Source organism: Physeter macrocephalus, chromosome 7 (assembly GCF_002837175.3).
Source record: "Physeter macrocephalus isolate SW-GA chromosome 7, ASM283717v5, whole genome shotgun sequence".
NCBI classification, from domain to species: domain Eukaryota; kingdom Metazoa; phylum Chordata; class Mammalia; order Artiodactyla; family Physeteridae; genus Physeter; species Physeter macrocephalus.
Genome location: NC_041220.1, coordinates 143,810,060 through 143,825,014, shown reverse-complemented (window position 1 = coordinate 143,825,014; position 14,955 = coordinate 143,810,060). Strand labels below are relative to the sequence as shown.

The following is a 14,955-nucleotide window of genomic DNA, read 5'->3' as shown; positions in this document are numbered from 1 at the left end:
CAACTAAGCCCGTGTGCCACAACTACTGAGCCTGCGCTCTAGAGCCCGCGAGCCACAACTACTGAGCTCACATGCCACAACTACTGAAGCCCATGCACCTAGAGCCCGAGTGCTCTGCAACAAGAGAAGCCACCGCAGTGAGAAGCCCGCGCACCGCAACAAAGAGTAGCCCCCGCTCGCCACAACTAGAGAAAGCCTGCGTGCAGCAACAAAGACCCAAGGCAGCCAAAATAAATAAATAAATAAAATAAATAAATTTATATATAAAAAAAGATCAACTGGATTACATGCTGTGGGACAGAACACAGATTATGAGGCCATGAAGGCAGGGCCAGGTGTTACTTTAACCTTTACCTCTCCACCTGCTAGAACACAGCTTAAACGTTAAGTGCTCAGTGGCACATAAAGGCTTCACAGGTGTCCAAACCCAGTGCAAACCCCAGCCTTTACCAGCTGTGTGACCTTGGGAAATTTACTTGACCTTTCTGTGCTTTAATTTGTTCACTAACTTACTAATCTCCTCCTCAGAGTAACAATAAATATCGTTAAACCAATGAGCATGTCTCAGAAGCTGCATAGAGAATGCCACCCAAACTGAATTTGAAAGTACAGAATACTCTGGAACCGTATGCGCAGCAAAGCTGGAGGCTATGAGACTTTCCAAGAAGGCAGCATTTCAGTTACCCTGCAAGGGACAAGGTTGTGCGCTTCAAAGGAGCGATACATTCCTTCTTCAAACATCTACTGAGCATGCCATGTAATCCCCTATCCTGTCCCTAACCAGCAGAGCTCAAAGCCTCAACGAGGTCAGGTTGTAAGAGGTTCGCACAGGGGCCGCGGCAGCGCGGAAGTGATGAACTCTGCCTGAGTTGGACTTGTGTGTGGGTCTCCAAGGAGGGACGGCGGTTTTGCAGGGGAATGTCGTCCCCGCCCACGCAGAAGCAGAGGCACGAAGATGAAAACAGTCCAGCTGACACATGGCATACACGATACACGACGTCTCACTGCTCCAGGCGCTGTCCCGAGGACTCTAAGTGGACGCTTCCCATCCTCCCGGCAGCCCTAGGATGTACGTACCACCATCACAGCCGATTTACAGAAGGGAAAGGGACACAGAGAAGTAAGTCCGCAGCTCGCCCAAGCCTGCTGGCGGCCCCGCGGTGCCGCAGGTGGTCCCTGCCAGTAGGCGGGGCCAGGGGGACCCACCCCGGAGGGCCCGGCGCCCCGCTCACCTTCTGGAGGGCCCGCGCGCGCGACACCCCGGGCAGCCCCACGTCGTGGCGCGTCTTCCTGCCCAGGACCTGGAACTTCTGCCGGTTGACTTTCACCTCGAACGGGTTGGCGCTGGGCCTCGCCCGGCCGCCCCGCGCGCCCGCCGGGGCCCCGGGGGCCTTCCTGCGCGCTCCGGCGGACCTGGCCTTCCCCATGGCAACACGCGCCGCACCTCAGGGCGCTGACGAGGAGGTGGCAGCCAGAGCGCGGGCTCCCTTCGGAGACACGCGCGGCCCAGCAGCCTAGGAGTGCCGCCCCCATCTCGCGATAACTGAGCCAGCGAGACGTAGGAACGTTGGGTAAAATACTGACACGCCCCCGCTCAGCTTACCCGCCCGCAGGCTGAGCGACTACAACTCCCGGCAGGCCGCGCTCGCGCCCCACCGCCTCCGCCCCGCGCGGGGCCTTCTGGGAGCGGTCCTGGCCCGCGCGCTACCGCCCCAGATGCGGGGCTCGCGGAGCGCAGCCCTCTGGCTCCCTCGTCTGGGAAGCCGTTGGCCGTCGCCGTCGCCGCCGGGGTCTGGTTCCCCGGCCAGTGAGCCCCTCCCCGGGCGATGAGGCCGACAGCCCGGGCCACGGCGCGGCGGGGGTGACCGCGGGGACCCGGCCCGCCCCCTCCTGGGCCGCAGCCCAGGGTCCCGAGGGCGAGGCGTCGCGGCGCCGGCGGCAGCGGCATCGGCGGCAGCGGCAGCAGCAGCAGGAGGACGAGGAGGAGCGGCGGCCCAGTGCGGGACCTAACCCGGCGTTGGGCGAGCGATGCGCGGAGGCTGCCCCGCCGCCTCCCCCGGCCGCCCCCTCGCCTCCTCGCGTCCACAAAGCCTGGTCGCGGCGGCGGCGGTCTTCCATGGAGCTCGAGAACCTCTTGGCCAACTCGATGCTGCTGAAAGCGCGCCAAGGTGGGTGCACAGCGGCGCCCCTACCCTCGCTGGAGTCCTGATCCCCGTGGAACCCCAGTCCTGCCGGGGAACCCTGGTCCCAAGCAGAACCCCGACACTGCTGTGGACCCCAGATTTTCTGTGGAATCCGGACCCTGGGTCCGCGCAGCCTCACTCTCAGGAGTGGTCAGTCGGCGAGTGGTCAGCTTGGGCGCGTAAAGCTTAAGCCGCCCCTTCCCCTTTCGGCGCCTCCGGACCCAAGTGAAGGTGGCCTGCGCTCTGCTCTTGTTAGTGTGAGCTTCTTCCCTGTCCTGCTCTTCCTCCGGAACCTCGGGTCGCAGTGTGGCTTCAGCACCAGGGGAGCCGTGTTCTGTCCCCGAGGGAGGAAGCCGGACCAGCGAGCGAAGCCAGCAAACAAGAACCGTGCCTTTGTGCTCCTTAAAGGACCAAGAAGAAAGTCCTGTAAACTAACTTGGGAGACCCTTCCGTTAGTGTTTTTAGACTGTTACTTTAACATCGATTCTTGGTTTTGAGGTTTGGTGGTGTCTGAGACCTTACGGTGTGTGGAGTGGGTTTTAGCCCGACTTAGAGATAGATTGAGCACGTGAGTTACAATTCACCCTGATGGCAACGTAGAAGCAGCGGTTGGCGCAGCCCTTCTGCTCAGAGACCCCAGGAGTAGAGTTCTCTGTGGAATAGCGAGTGTCCCCCCTCCTGCCTCCCGAGCGATGGGAGAGCGGGCGGCAGAGACCACCCATCGTTCTTCCGCGGCTTCCCTCTTAGGGAGTCCGTGTGGGAGCAGCTGCTTCATGTTTTGTGCTGGGAACAGCGTAAGTGCCCACCGAAGGGTGTATGTTTAAGACAACCTGGAAGAAGTGTTTTATGCTCCATCTCCCAGGGCTTCAGGATTGCTGGGCACAGATGTCGCCACGTGGTGCTCCTGGTGACGGATGCGGTTGAGAAGCGTCAGCAAGTTCATCTTGTGATGAGAATAGTGTATAACGTTCTGTGAGGGAAGTTAACCTGGAACACAGCTATTTCAGATTTGGGGGTTTTGTTTTCTTTTTAAGCTCCCCCACTTCCCGTTTGTATCCCAAGTGCCTTTCAAGAGGAAAGGTCTTGATTAGGATTGGCTTGATACGGAGGGAGTAAAGCATGTTCAAGTTTGGCTGCAGAGCCCTAATGATTGATAGCTAAGAATAGCTGCCATTAGTGAGGGTTTGCTTTGTCCAGGCATCGTGCTCAGTTCTTTACGGGCGTTATCCCAGCTAGTTCCTATGCCTCATTCTCCTGTTCTGTAAAGTGGACTTATAACAATCCTGCTTCATGGTGTTGACAAGGGGACTGCGTGGAATAACGTGGTACAGTGCTTGGCGCTTAGAAAGTGCTCAGTAAATAATCATAGTAGTTGTGGTTGTAGATTTTATTATGTCCAGAGTCATGATGAAAAGCTGGCACTTTAACATTGCAGTTGTGATCGTTTAATTGACCTTGAACCTGATTCCTTGTCTCATTCTTAGACTTTCCAAAAGCATAGCTTTTCTCTTCCGGAATCCCCACATGCAGGAGGTCCTTGAATCTCATTTATCCTTAAGCTTCATTATTTCTGTTTTCCACTTCTTTGTCTCTGTCTTCACCCAGTACCCCCTTAGATGGTTCTCGACACCTCGTAAGTTGACTGAGGGCAGTGGTTTCCTAGCTGCTCTCTCCTTCCAGAGCTTCTTCTCTTTTATCATCCCCAATACTGCTAGAACACTTTCTAAAACACGGATTTGGTCTCTGTTTAAAATTTGGCCCTGGAGCTTCATTCCAGGTCAAGTACAAACGCCTTAGTTCATCATGGCCCACAGAGTCCTGTCTGACCACTGGCCTGCTCTCCTCTCCTTGTCCACAGCAGCTGAGCGTGTCACACCACTTCATGCCCCCAGGCTTTTCTTTTCTGCCTGCAGTCTTCTTCTTCCTTCCTGTTCCAGCTCCAGAGTCTTTTCTGGGGAGCGTCCACATTCCTGCAGGCAGCCTGGTCCCTCCATCCCTTGAGCTCCATCCCCTGAGCCACTGCTGTGCCCAGGAGGAGCTCTTCCTGCACTGGGCATCCCCAGGGGCAGCTTTGGGTCTGCCCTTCTGTGTCACCGGCACCCAGTGCTGTAATGGCACTCGGTCTGTTCTCTGCAAATTCCAAATGCTGGCTGAAGGACAAAAGAGCACATCTTAGGAAGTCTCTCAGTACTGGTGATAACCAGAAATTGAAGTTTCAAAATAAGGTATCTTTTTAGACTAGCAGTCTGGAAATAGGGAGCAAAACCTGAGATTTTATTCAACTTTGGGATGTCAGTTGGCTCCATACTTGTAAATGCTAAGTGCTTTTTATTTTGTTTTGAATGAACATTTTTATTGTTTTTATTAAATCAGTATTACTTTATTGTTCATTTTTTAAAATTTTTATTGAAGTATGGATGATTTAGTGTTGTGTTAATTTCTTATTAAGTCAGGATTAAATGTTTAATTGTATCTGCAGTGCAACCTGTAGGTTCCCTCTCCATGTTTATATGTTCATCACTATCAAAGGCAGCAGTGTCAACCAGAACTAGTTATGAGGTTAGCCAAAGGCCAGGCACCCGCGTTTTTCTTTCAGAACGTAAACCTTTGTCTCTACCAAATTGAAAAGAGAGTCCTAGTTCAAAGGACACAGGACAGTGTTACCTTTGCTGCCCCCTTACTGCTGCGCTAACTAGTCTCACTTCCTGGCGGAGACACTGTGCTTGAGCTTTTGCGTTGTGAACCTACATCTCTTCTTCTGAGTGTTGTTTTGAAAAACAATGCTCCTACAGTCACGTGGCTTCCAAAGGCCAGGCACCCGCGTTTTTCTTTCAGAACGTAAACCTTTGTCTCTACCAAATTGAAAGAGAGTCCTAGTTCAAAGGACACAGGACAGTGTTACCTTTGCTGCCCCCTTACTGCTGTGCTAGCTAGTCTCACTTCCTGGCAGAGACACTGTGCTTGAGCTTTTGCGTTGTGAACCTACATCTCTTCTTCTGAGTGTTGTTTGGAAAAACAATGCTCCTACATTCACGTGGCTTAAACATGGTGCAGTCTTGTAGGAATGCCTCTCATAGAGCCAAGGACAAAATCAGCTCCACCGCTTCTGTTCTATGTGTTTAAAAAAACATTTCCAAATAACCAATAATTTTTGAAAATCAGAGAATAGAAGGACTTTTGTTAAAGAGCCCTAGCCTTCTCCATTCTACTCCTTCTACTGCAGACTGAATGTTTGTGTCGCTGCAGAATTCGTATGTTGAAGCATAATCGCTAGTGTGAGTGTATTTGGAGGTGATTAGGTCATGAGGGTGGAGCCTTCGTGAATGCTGAGTCCCTTTTAAACAAGACCCCAGGGAGCTCCCTTGCCCCCCGTGCCACGTGAAGACACAGAAGGCACCGTCTATGAGCCAGGAAGCAGGTCCTCACCAGACGCCAAAGCTGCCAGTGCCTTGATCTTAGACTGTGAGAAATAAATTTCTGTTGCTTATAAGCCACCCAGTCTATGGTATTCCATTATAGTGGCCCAAACACAGACACGCCCCCCTCCCAGGTGCAGCCACATTGATTCTTTTCTTGGCTTCTGTTTTAGTTATCTTCCTGATTACTGTTGCGTTTCTAAAGTATCGTGTTGATCAATTCAGACTTTTCTAAGCCTCATGAGGAGATAGCTCACTTAAACCAACTCCATCTTCTTTTTCCCTTATCAGTGTAGTTATATCACTGTTTTTAATTCTTGTATTGGTTATCTTTATAACTTAAAAAATTAAGCTTAGGGCTTCCCTGGTGGCGCAGTGGTTGAGAGTCCGCCTGCCAATGCAGGGGACACGGGTTCGTGCCCCGGTCCGGGAGGATCCCACATGCCGCGGAGCAGCTGGGCCTGTGAACCATGGCCGCTGAGCCTGCGTGTCTGGAGCCTGTGCTCCGCAACGGGAGAGGCCACAGCAGTGAGAGGCCCGTGTACCACAGAAAAAAAAAAAAAAGAAAGAAATAGCCTTAGGATTAGTGCATATTATTGTGCAAGTTATATCTGGTAAAAGTTTTGTTTTTAAAGGAAAAAAAAATTCATTAGATAGTGACTCTCTGTACCTTAAAGGATTGGTAAAACTTGCTTGTGAAAATGCCTGGGTTTGGTGCCTTTTCCCCTCTTTGGAAGAAGGGATGGGAATGGTTCTTTTTATTATCTGTTTAGTTTCTTTAATAGTTATTGTGATATTCAAGATTCCTGTTTCTTCTTGAGCTATGTTTGGTAATGTGTGGTTTCTGAGAAAAATATTTTCCTCTAAGTGTTCAAATTTATTTGGCATAAACGTTATTTGTAACGTTTTCTTACTATTTTACAATTACAATTGTGAACTTTTTCATTTGGAGTATTATTTGTGTGTGCCTGTCATTTTTATTAGACTTGCAAAGATGTTTCCATTTTATTAGTCTTTTCAATGAACCAGCTTTTGGTTTCATATGCTATTGTATGTTTGCCTTCTGTTTTATTAATTTCTGCTTGTACTATTATTCTCTTTATTTTGATTGGCTTCTACCTTCTTGAGTTGAATGCTTAATCCATTTCTCTTTTTCTTTTTTTCCATTCCTTCTTCAAGAATTTATTGGCCATTTACTTTGTGCTAGGAACTGTGGTAGGTACTGGAGTGAACCATGAACTCGGCAGAAAATTTGCCTTTGATGAGGTGACAGGCAAGTGGAGGAAACAAGCATCTTATGACTAAATGCAATGTGATTAACTAAATTTCAGTGATCTCTGAAAGAAAAAAAAAGAACTGAGACCAGAAACTAATAAACTTCTGCATCAGGTTACCCATGCCTAGACATATTTACCAATCTCTTACTTAGTAGAACTTTGTGATTAGTGTACTGTTCCTACTGATAACTGTTAGATGAACTAAGACTTAATACAGTTTACTTTCTGGTTAAATTGAGCACAGTTCTATAGAGTAGACAGCAATCATAGACATACATATATTTCCAGTTCCTGTTCAGATCTAGTTGCTGTTTCTCTTCTGCCTGGACTGTCCCCTCACTGGAGACTGTCATCATTCTTGTTTCATGTTGGCTCTTTTCTTGGGTTCCAGGCCTTGTCCTTCACCTCTGCTTGTGTCATCATCACCTGCATCGTCAGGGCTTTTTCCCCTTTCCAGTACCCTCTGCACAGTGACCACTGCCCACCACTGGTCACTAGGGAATGGTCCTCTTTCCAGGAGAGGGACCCTGCAGCCCTTGGACTTCCCTGAATCTCAGCACCCTGGGTCTTCTCTGTTCTGTCTGCACTTGACGAGCTGGCTTTTAAATGCTCTCCTATGACAGAATAACAATAGAGATTGAGTTCTAACCTGTTAAAGTGCTAAAGTTTCCAGACCTGCAGCTGTTCAGGTCATTTTACTGTTGACCACTTCAGACCAACAGCCATGTCAGCTATGTTAACATTCACCTTAACCTTCTGGTTGAAGTAACCCTTACGATTTCTCACCAGTACAGTAATGTGGTTTCACAGCTTGTGGAAATTGTTTCCCTACCATTTCTCACTGTATATACTATATTGTGAACATTCAATTTTAGCCCAATTGACATTTTTAAGTGTTTTTACTTTTGTGCATTAAACATCAAATCAGGGACTTCCCTGGTGGTCCAGTGGGTAAAACTCTGTGCTCCCAGTGCAGGGGGCCCAGGTTTGATCCCTGGTTGGGGAAGTAGATCCTGCATGCATGCCACAACTAAGAGTTGCATGCCGCAACTAAGAAGTCCAAATGCTGCAACTAAAGAGTCTGCATGCCGCAACTAAAGATCCCACATGCTGCAACTAAGACCCTGTGCGGCCTAAATAAATAAATTAAGTAAATAAATATTTTTAAAAACAAACAAAAAACCCCCAACAAATCATATTCTATTATCCAGAGAATAGGGATCCATGTTTCAAATGTAACACATCTGAATGTATTCAACTAACTCATTCAAAACAACAACAAAAAAATCTCATTGTCATACTAGTCAGTCAGAATCTGAATCAGCACTTCTCCATTCAGATTGGCCACACATCCAGAGCTCAACGGGCACATGTAGTGCTTATGCTGGACAGCACAGTTCTAGAAAACCGATTTGTTCATGTTGACGAGCTTATCAGATGAGGAGAAAGGTCATTAAATAAATTGTTTCCTTCACAAACTAGAAAATATTTTTCTAGAGGCAATAAAAATGCCGAAGAAGTAAAGTCTTTCCTCCAAACGAATAAGTTTTAATTTCTAAGCTAAATTATTTTATGTCAATATAACTTACAATTAGCAATCTAATAAATTCTAGTACGTTAGATTTTTAGAAAAATGCTCTAACACCCACTATTTGTGTGAGTGTGGAAGTATGAAGATTGTCCCTGTTCCTTGGCGCTCACAGTCTGGTGAAGGAGTAGACCTGACAATGAATAATTGACAGGTACGACAACGTGATAAGGAGGACAATGACCAGGGCTGCTTAAATAAGTGAAGGGAACACAGAAGAAGACTTCACATAAGAGGAGACACTGGAGCTGAGTCTTAGAGGATAAACAGGAGTTTTCCAGATGAACAGAAGAGGAAAGAGCCTTGTGGCCAGAAGAAAAGCATGCTTACAAAGCACAAAGGGTGGAAGAAGCTGGCAGTGCTCAGGGAACTGTGAACGTTTGCATAAGTGGTGCAGGAGAATACAGGGAGAGGAGAGGCGAGAAAGAGACAAGTAGGGGTGCTTCATGATCAGGTTCATGTTTGATAAGATCCCTTTGACTGTGGTTTGAGAAAAAAAATGAAGAGGACCAGACTGAAGGCAAGGAAGCCAGGGCTGAGGCTCTTGCCCAGTCCAGCTTAGAGATGCTGAAAGTATGGACGAAAGGAACGACAGGATGAGGAAAGGAGGGAACAGATGCAAGAAGATTTTGGAGGCAGAATCAACGGGACCTGGTGACAGATGGGATGTGGTGTGAGTGAGAAAGCAGGACCCAGGAAGCCTCCTGGGTCTCTGGTTATAACATCCCCCCCGCCACAAAATTCCTGTTCCCTGGCCGTGATGCCATCTTCCAACCTTCAGCCCAAATTTCATTTCCAAAGCAGATACCACCCATAAACAGAAATAATTTCTAACTTACAGGATATCAGATCCTAAACTCATAAGTGACTGACCCACAGAACAGCAGAGATGGGAACAAATCAGTCAAATTAAAATATTTAAATCATAAAAGTTTTCAGTCCATTAACCATCAAAAGCTATTTGGGTTGGCCAAAAAGTTCATTCGTATTTTTCCATAAGATGGCTCTAGTAGTGCTTAGTTGTCTTTAACTTCATTCAAAACAATTTTGTTAGATTGTATTGTGACAGTTACCATATCAGCGTGCATTAAAAAAAAACATCAAAATCTGTGAATTTTTGTGTAACCATTTTAATATTGAAGATGGAAGAAAACAATATTTTCAGCATATTATGCTTTATTATTTCAAGAAAGGTAAAAATACAACTGAAACGCAAAAAAAGATTTTGTGTAGTGTATGGAGAAGGTGCTGTGACTGATCAAATGTGTTAAAAGTGGTTTGTGAAGTTTTGTGCTGGAGATTCTTGCTGGACAATGCTCCATGGTTGGGTACACCAGTTGAAGTTGTTAGCGATCAAATCGAGACATTAATTGAGAACAATCAACATTATACCATGCAGGTGATAGCCGACATACTCGAAATATCCAAATCAAGTGTTGAAAATCATTTGCACCAGCTTATGTTCATCGCTTTGATGTTTGGGTTCCATGTAAGTTAAGCGAAAAAAACCTTCTTGACCGTATTTCTGCATGTGATTCTCTACTGAAACGTAATGAAAACGTTTCATTTTTAAAATATTGTGATGGGTGATGAAAAGTGGACAGTGTACAGTAATGTGGAACGGAAGAGATTGTGGGGTGATCGTAGTTGTCTTTAACTTCATTCAAAACAATTTTGTTAGATTGTATTGTGACAGTTACCATATCAGCGTGCATTAAAAAAAACATCAAAATCTGTGAATTTTTGTGTAACCATTTTAATATTGAAGATGGAAGAAAACAATATTTTCAGCATATTATGCTTTATTATTTCAAGAAAGGTAAAAATACAACTGAAACGCAAAAAAAGATTTTGTGTAGTGTATGGAGAAGGTGCTGTGACTGATCAAATGTGTTAAAAGTGGTTTGTGAAGTTTTGTGCTGGAGATTCTTGCTGGACAATGCTCCATGGTTGGGTACACCAGTTGAAGTTGTTAGCGATCAAATCGAGACATTAATTGAGAACAATCAACATTATACCATGCAGGTGATAGCCGACATACTCGAAATATCCAAATCAAGTGTTGAAAATCATTTGCACCAGCTTATGTTCATCGCTTTGATGTTTGGGTTCCATGTAAGTTAAGCGAAAAAAACCTTCTTGACCGTATTTCTGCATGTGATTCTCTACTGAAACGTAATGAAAACGTTTCATTTTTAAAATATTGTGATGGGTGATGAAAAGTGGACAGTGTACAGTGATGTGGAACGGAAGAGATTGTGGGGTGATCGAAATGAACCACCACCAACCACACCAAAGGCCGGTCTTCATCCAAAGAAGGTGATGTTGTGTATATGGTGGAATTGGAAGGGAGTCCTCTATTATGAGCTCCTTCTGGAAAACCAAACTATTAATTCCAACAAGTACTGCTCACAATTAGACCAACTGAAAGCAGCACTCGATGAAAAGCGTCCAGAATTAGTCAACAGAGAACGCATAATCTTCCATCAGGATAACGCAAGACCACGTGTTTCTTTCATCACCAGGCAAAAACTGTTACAGCTTGGCTGGGAAGTTCTGATTCATCCGCCTTATTCACCAGACATTGTACCTTCAGATTTCTGTTTATTTTGGTCTTTACAAAGTTTTCTTAATGGGAAAAATTTCAATTACCTGGAAGACTGTAAAAGGCACCTGGAACAGTTCTTTGCTCAAAAAGATAAAAAGTTTTGGAAAGATGGAATTATGAAGTTGCCTGAAAAATGGCAGAAGGTAGTGGAACAAAATGGTGAATACATTGTTCAATAAAGTTCTTGGTGAAAATGAAAAATGTGTCTTTTATTTTTACTTAAAAACTGAAGGAACTTTTTGGCAAACCCAATACAAGGTGTCAGACATAAAATTTCAGGTTAAGTAAGTGAAGCCATGATGAAAGGGTATAATATTCATGGGGAACTTTGTACACAAAGCAAACACCAACAAATCATTTAATAATTGCTGAGTCTCCATATGCCTGCCAGACTGACCCAGGCCCATGACAGGACTTAATGAAAGCGTCCACTCCCCATGAGTTTACTTTGCCCTCACACTCTGAGTTGGAGCCTAGTGCCTCATAAATATTTAACTTAAACTGCAAAGCAGAAAGATCAACCTGGGACATTAATACCAGAAGTTAATCTGAAAATCATATGGTGATATCCTCCATTTTAATTAATGTCCTATTACTCATACTGCGGTTGATTTTTTAATATGGTTTCATGTTAGGTATCTTATAATTACACTAAAACCAATACAGCCTCTATTCACGTTAGTGTGCAATTTCCACTAATTCTTTTTATTTTAATGTATTTTATTTATTTCTTTTTGGCTGCTTTGGGTCTTCGTTGCTGCGCGCGGGCTTTCTCCAGTTGCTGTGAGCGGGGGCTACTCTTCGTTGCGGTGCACGGGCTTCTCATTGCGGTGGCTTCTCTTGTTGTAGAGCACGGGTTCTAGGTGCACGGGCTTCAGTAGTTGCAGCACGCAGGCTCAGTAGTTGTGGCTCTTGGTCTCTAGAGCGCAGGCTCAGTAGTTGTGGCGCACGGGCTTCGTTGCTCCGCGGCATGTGGGATCTTCCCGGACTAGGGCTCAAACCCGTGTCCCCTGCATTGGCAGGCAGATTCTTAACCACTGCCACCAGGGAAGTCCCTCTACTAATTTCTGACAAGGGAAAATACACATATTTGGCTTTTCTCTGGCATAAAACATTGATTATTTGGCTGTAGTCATCAGGACTTAAGATGCTGAGGAGTCTTGGGCTTCCCTAAGATTTTCTTAGACAAATGAAAATTGAGAGAATTTGCTGCCAGTAGACCTGCCTTGCAAGGAATATTAAATAGAGTTGTTCAGAGAGAAAGAAAAATATAAGTCAGAAACTTGAATCTATATAAAGAAAGGAAGAGCACTGGAGAATGAATAAGTGAAGGACAAATGAAAACTTTTATTTTTCTTATTCTTTTTATTTTTTCACCACTCAGCTTGTGGAATCCTAGTTCCCTGACCAGGGATCAAACCCGGGCCCCTTGCAGTGGAAATGCAGAGTCCTAACAACTGGACCACCAGGGAGTTCCCTAATTTTCTTGTTCTTAATTGATCCTATTTTTCTTGTTCTTAATTGATCTAATAGATAACAATTCAAAATAATCATAGCAACAATGTATTTGATTATGTGTTTGTATGTGTGTGTGTATATATATACAAATTTATAAAATATATGCTTATAGGGCTTCCCTGGTGGCGCAGTGGTTGCGCGTCCGCCTGCCGATGCAGGGGAGCCGGGTTCGCGCCCCGGTCTGGGAGGATCCCACGTGCCGCGGAGCGGCTGGGCCCGTGAGCCATGGCCGCTGAGCCTGCGCGTCCGGAGCCTGTGCTCCGCAACGGGAGAGGCCACAACAGTGTGAGGCCCGCATACCACAAAAAAAAAAAAAAAAAAAAATATGCTTATATATAAGTGAAATGCATGACAGCAATGATACATGGGATGAGAAGGAGGAATTAGGAATATTTTGTTATTTTTATAAGGTAATTGCACTGCCTATGAAGTGGTATAGTGTTATTTGAAAGTGGACCTGGATTAGTTGTACATATATATTATAAACTCTAAAGCAACTGCTGAAAGCAATTTAAAAAGAAGCGTTGGGCGCCTGGGTTTCATCCCTGGCCAGGGACCTGGATCCCACGTGCATGCCGCAACTAAGAGTTTGCATGCCACAACTAAGGAGCCTGTGTGCCACAACTAAGGAGCCCATGAGCTGCAACTAAGGAACCCATCTGCTGCAACTAAGGAGCCTGCCTGCCACAACTAAGACCCAGCACAACCAAATAAATAAATATTTTAAAAAAGAAGTATAATTGATATGTTAAGAAAGATGAGAAAATGGAATCATAATATGATCAATTAAAAGGCAAAAAAGAAGAACATGGAAGACAAAAGTAAGAACGAAGAACAAGGGCAACAAATAGAAAACAGTAACAAATATTGTACATAGTAATCCAACTATGTAAGTAATGACTTTGGGCATCAGTGGTCTAAGTATACCAATTCTAAGAGATTGTCAGAGTGTATCAAAAAAACAAGACCCAACTATATGTTGTCTACAGTAAACCCATTTTAAATATAAAGACACATATAGATTTAAAATACAGAGAGGGAGAAAGATATACCATGCTAACACTAGTCAAAAGGCAGTGGGAGTACCTATATTAATTTCACACAATTTAAACTTCAGAGTAAGGAAGGTTATCAAGAATAAAGACGGGCTTTACATAATGATAAGGGGTCAGTTCTCCAAGAAGACCTAACAAACCTTTGTTAGGATTTGTATAACCTAACGATAGATAAGTTATTGAAAATACATGAGGCAAAAACTGGTAGAACTGCAAGGAGAAATTGATGAATACACTACACATTCTTCTCAAGCTCACATGAAACATTCTCCAAGATAGACCACATATTGGGCCATAAAACACACCTTAATAAATGTAAAAGAATAGAAATCATACACTATCTTCTCTCATACCACAATGAAATTAAACTAGAAATCAGTAACAGAAAGAAAGCTGGAAAATCTTAAAATACTTGGACATTAAACATCATACTTCTAAATAACATGAGTCAAAGAAGAAATCTCTAGAGAAATTTAAAATTACTTTGAACTAAATGAAAATGAAAATAAAACATACAAATTTGTGAGATGTAGCAAAGGCACTGCTGAGAGGAAATTTTATAGCATTGAATGCATATATTTAAAAAGTAGAGGGAGTTCCCTGGAGGCCTAGCGGTTAGGATTCTGGGCTTTCACTGCCATGGCCTGGGTTCAATCCGTGGTTGGGGAACTGAGATCCCGCAAGCCATGTGGTGTGGCCAAAAAAAAAAAAAAAAAAAAAAAGTAGAAAGAGCTAAAATCAGTCATCTAAGCTCCACCTTAGGGAAGCAGTAAAAGAAGAGCAAATTAAATCCAATGGAAGCAGAAGAAAAGCAATAAAAATTGGGGTAGAAATCAGTGAAACCACCAATAGGAAATAGAGGAAATCAACAAAATGAAAAGCTGATTCTCTGAGAAGATTAATAAAATCTATAAGCCTCTAATCAGGCTAAGAAAAAGAGATGACACAAATTACCAACATCAGAATGACAGAGGAGGCATCACTACATGTCCCAGGGAAGTAGCTTGACTAGGAATGAGAAGTATTAAAAGATAAAGTTCAGAGAAAAGTAAAATCATTCGCATACAGATACTATTAAAATGAACATGGAGATTGGTTCAAGATGGTGGAATAGAAAGATGTGCTCTCACTCCCTCTTGCGAGAACACCAGAATCACAACTAACTGCTGAACAGTCATCAACAGGAAGACACTGGAACTCACCAAAAAAGATACCCCACATACAAAGACAACACTGTGAGATTAGAAATCAATTACAGGGAAAAAAACGTAAAAAACACAAACACATGGAAGCGAAACAATATGTTACTA

General features: G+C 44.6%; 2 protein-coding genes across 6 annotated transcripts in view; one reads left to right on the top strand and one right to left on the bottom strand.

Moving 5' to 3' along the window:
* Positions 1 to 1,510, bottom strand: part of NOP14 (NOP14 nucleolar protein) — a 9,156-nt gene extending 7,646 nt beyond the window's left edge. Inside the window, exon 1 of the mRNA XM_028492415.2 lies at positions 1,233 to 1,510. Within this exon, the coding sequence (XP_028348216.1) occupies positions 1,233 to 1,427 (195 nt within the window). The 5' untranslated portion in view covers positions 1,428 to 1,510. The remainder of the gene's footprint in view (positions 1 to 1,232) is intronic.
* Positions 1,511 to 1,713: 203 nt separating this feature from the next.
* Positions 1,714 to 14,955, top strand: part of GRK4 (G protein-coupled receptor kinase 4) — an 81,639-nt gene continuing 68,397 nt past the window's right edge. For 3 of the 5 annotated variants that reach the window (XM_055086256.1, XM_028492407.2, XM_055086253.1), the window contains exon 1: positions 1,714 to 2,168. In XM_055086256.1, coding sequence (XP_054942231.1) covers positions 2,117 to 2,168 — 52 coding nt within the window. In that variant the 5' untranslated portion in view covers positions 1,714 to 2,116. The other 2 variants (XM_055086254.1, XM_055086255.1) reach the window with 2 other exon arrangements.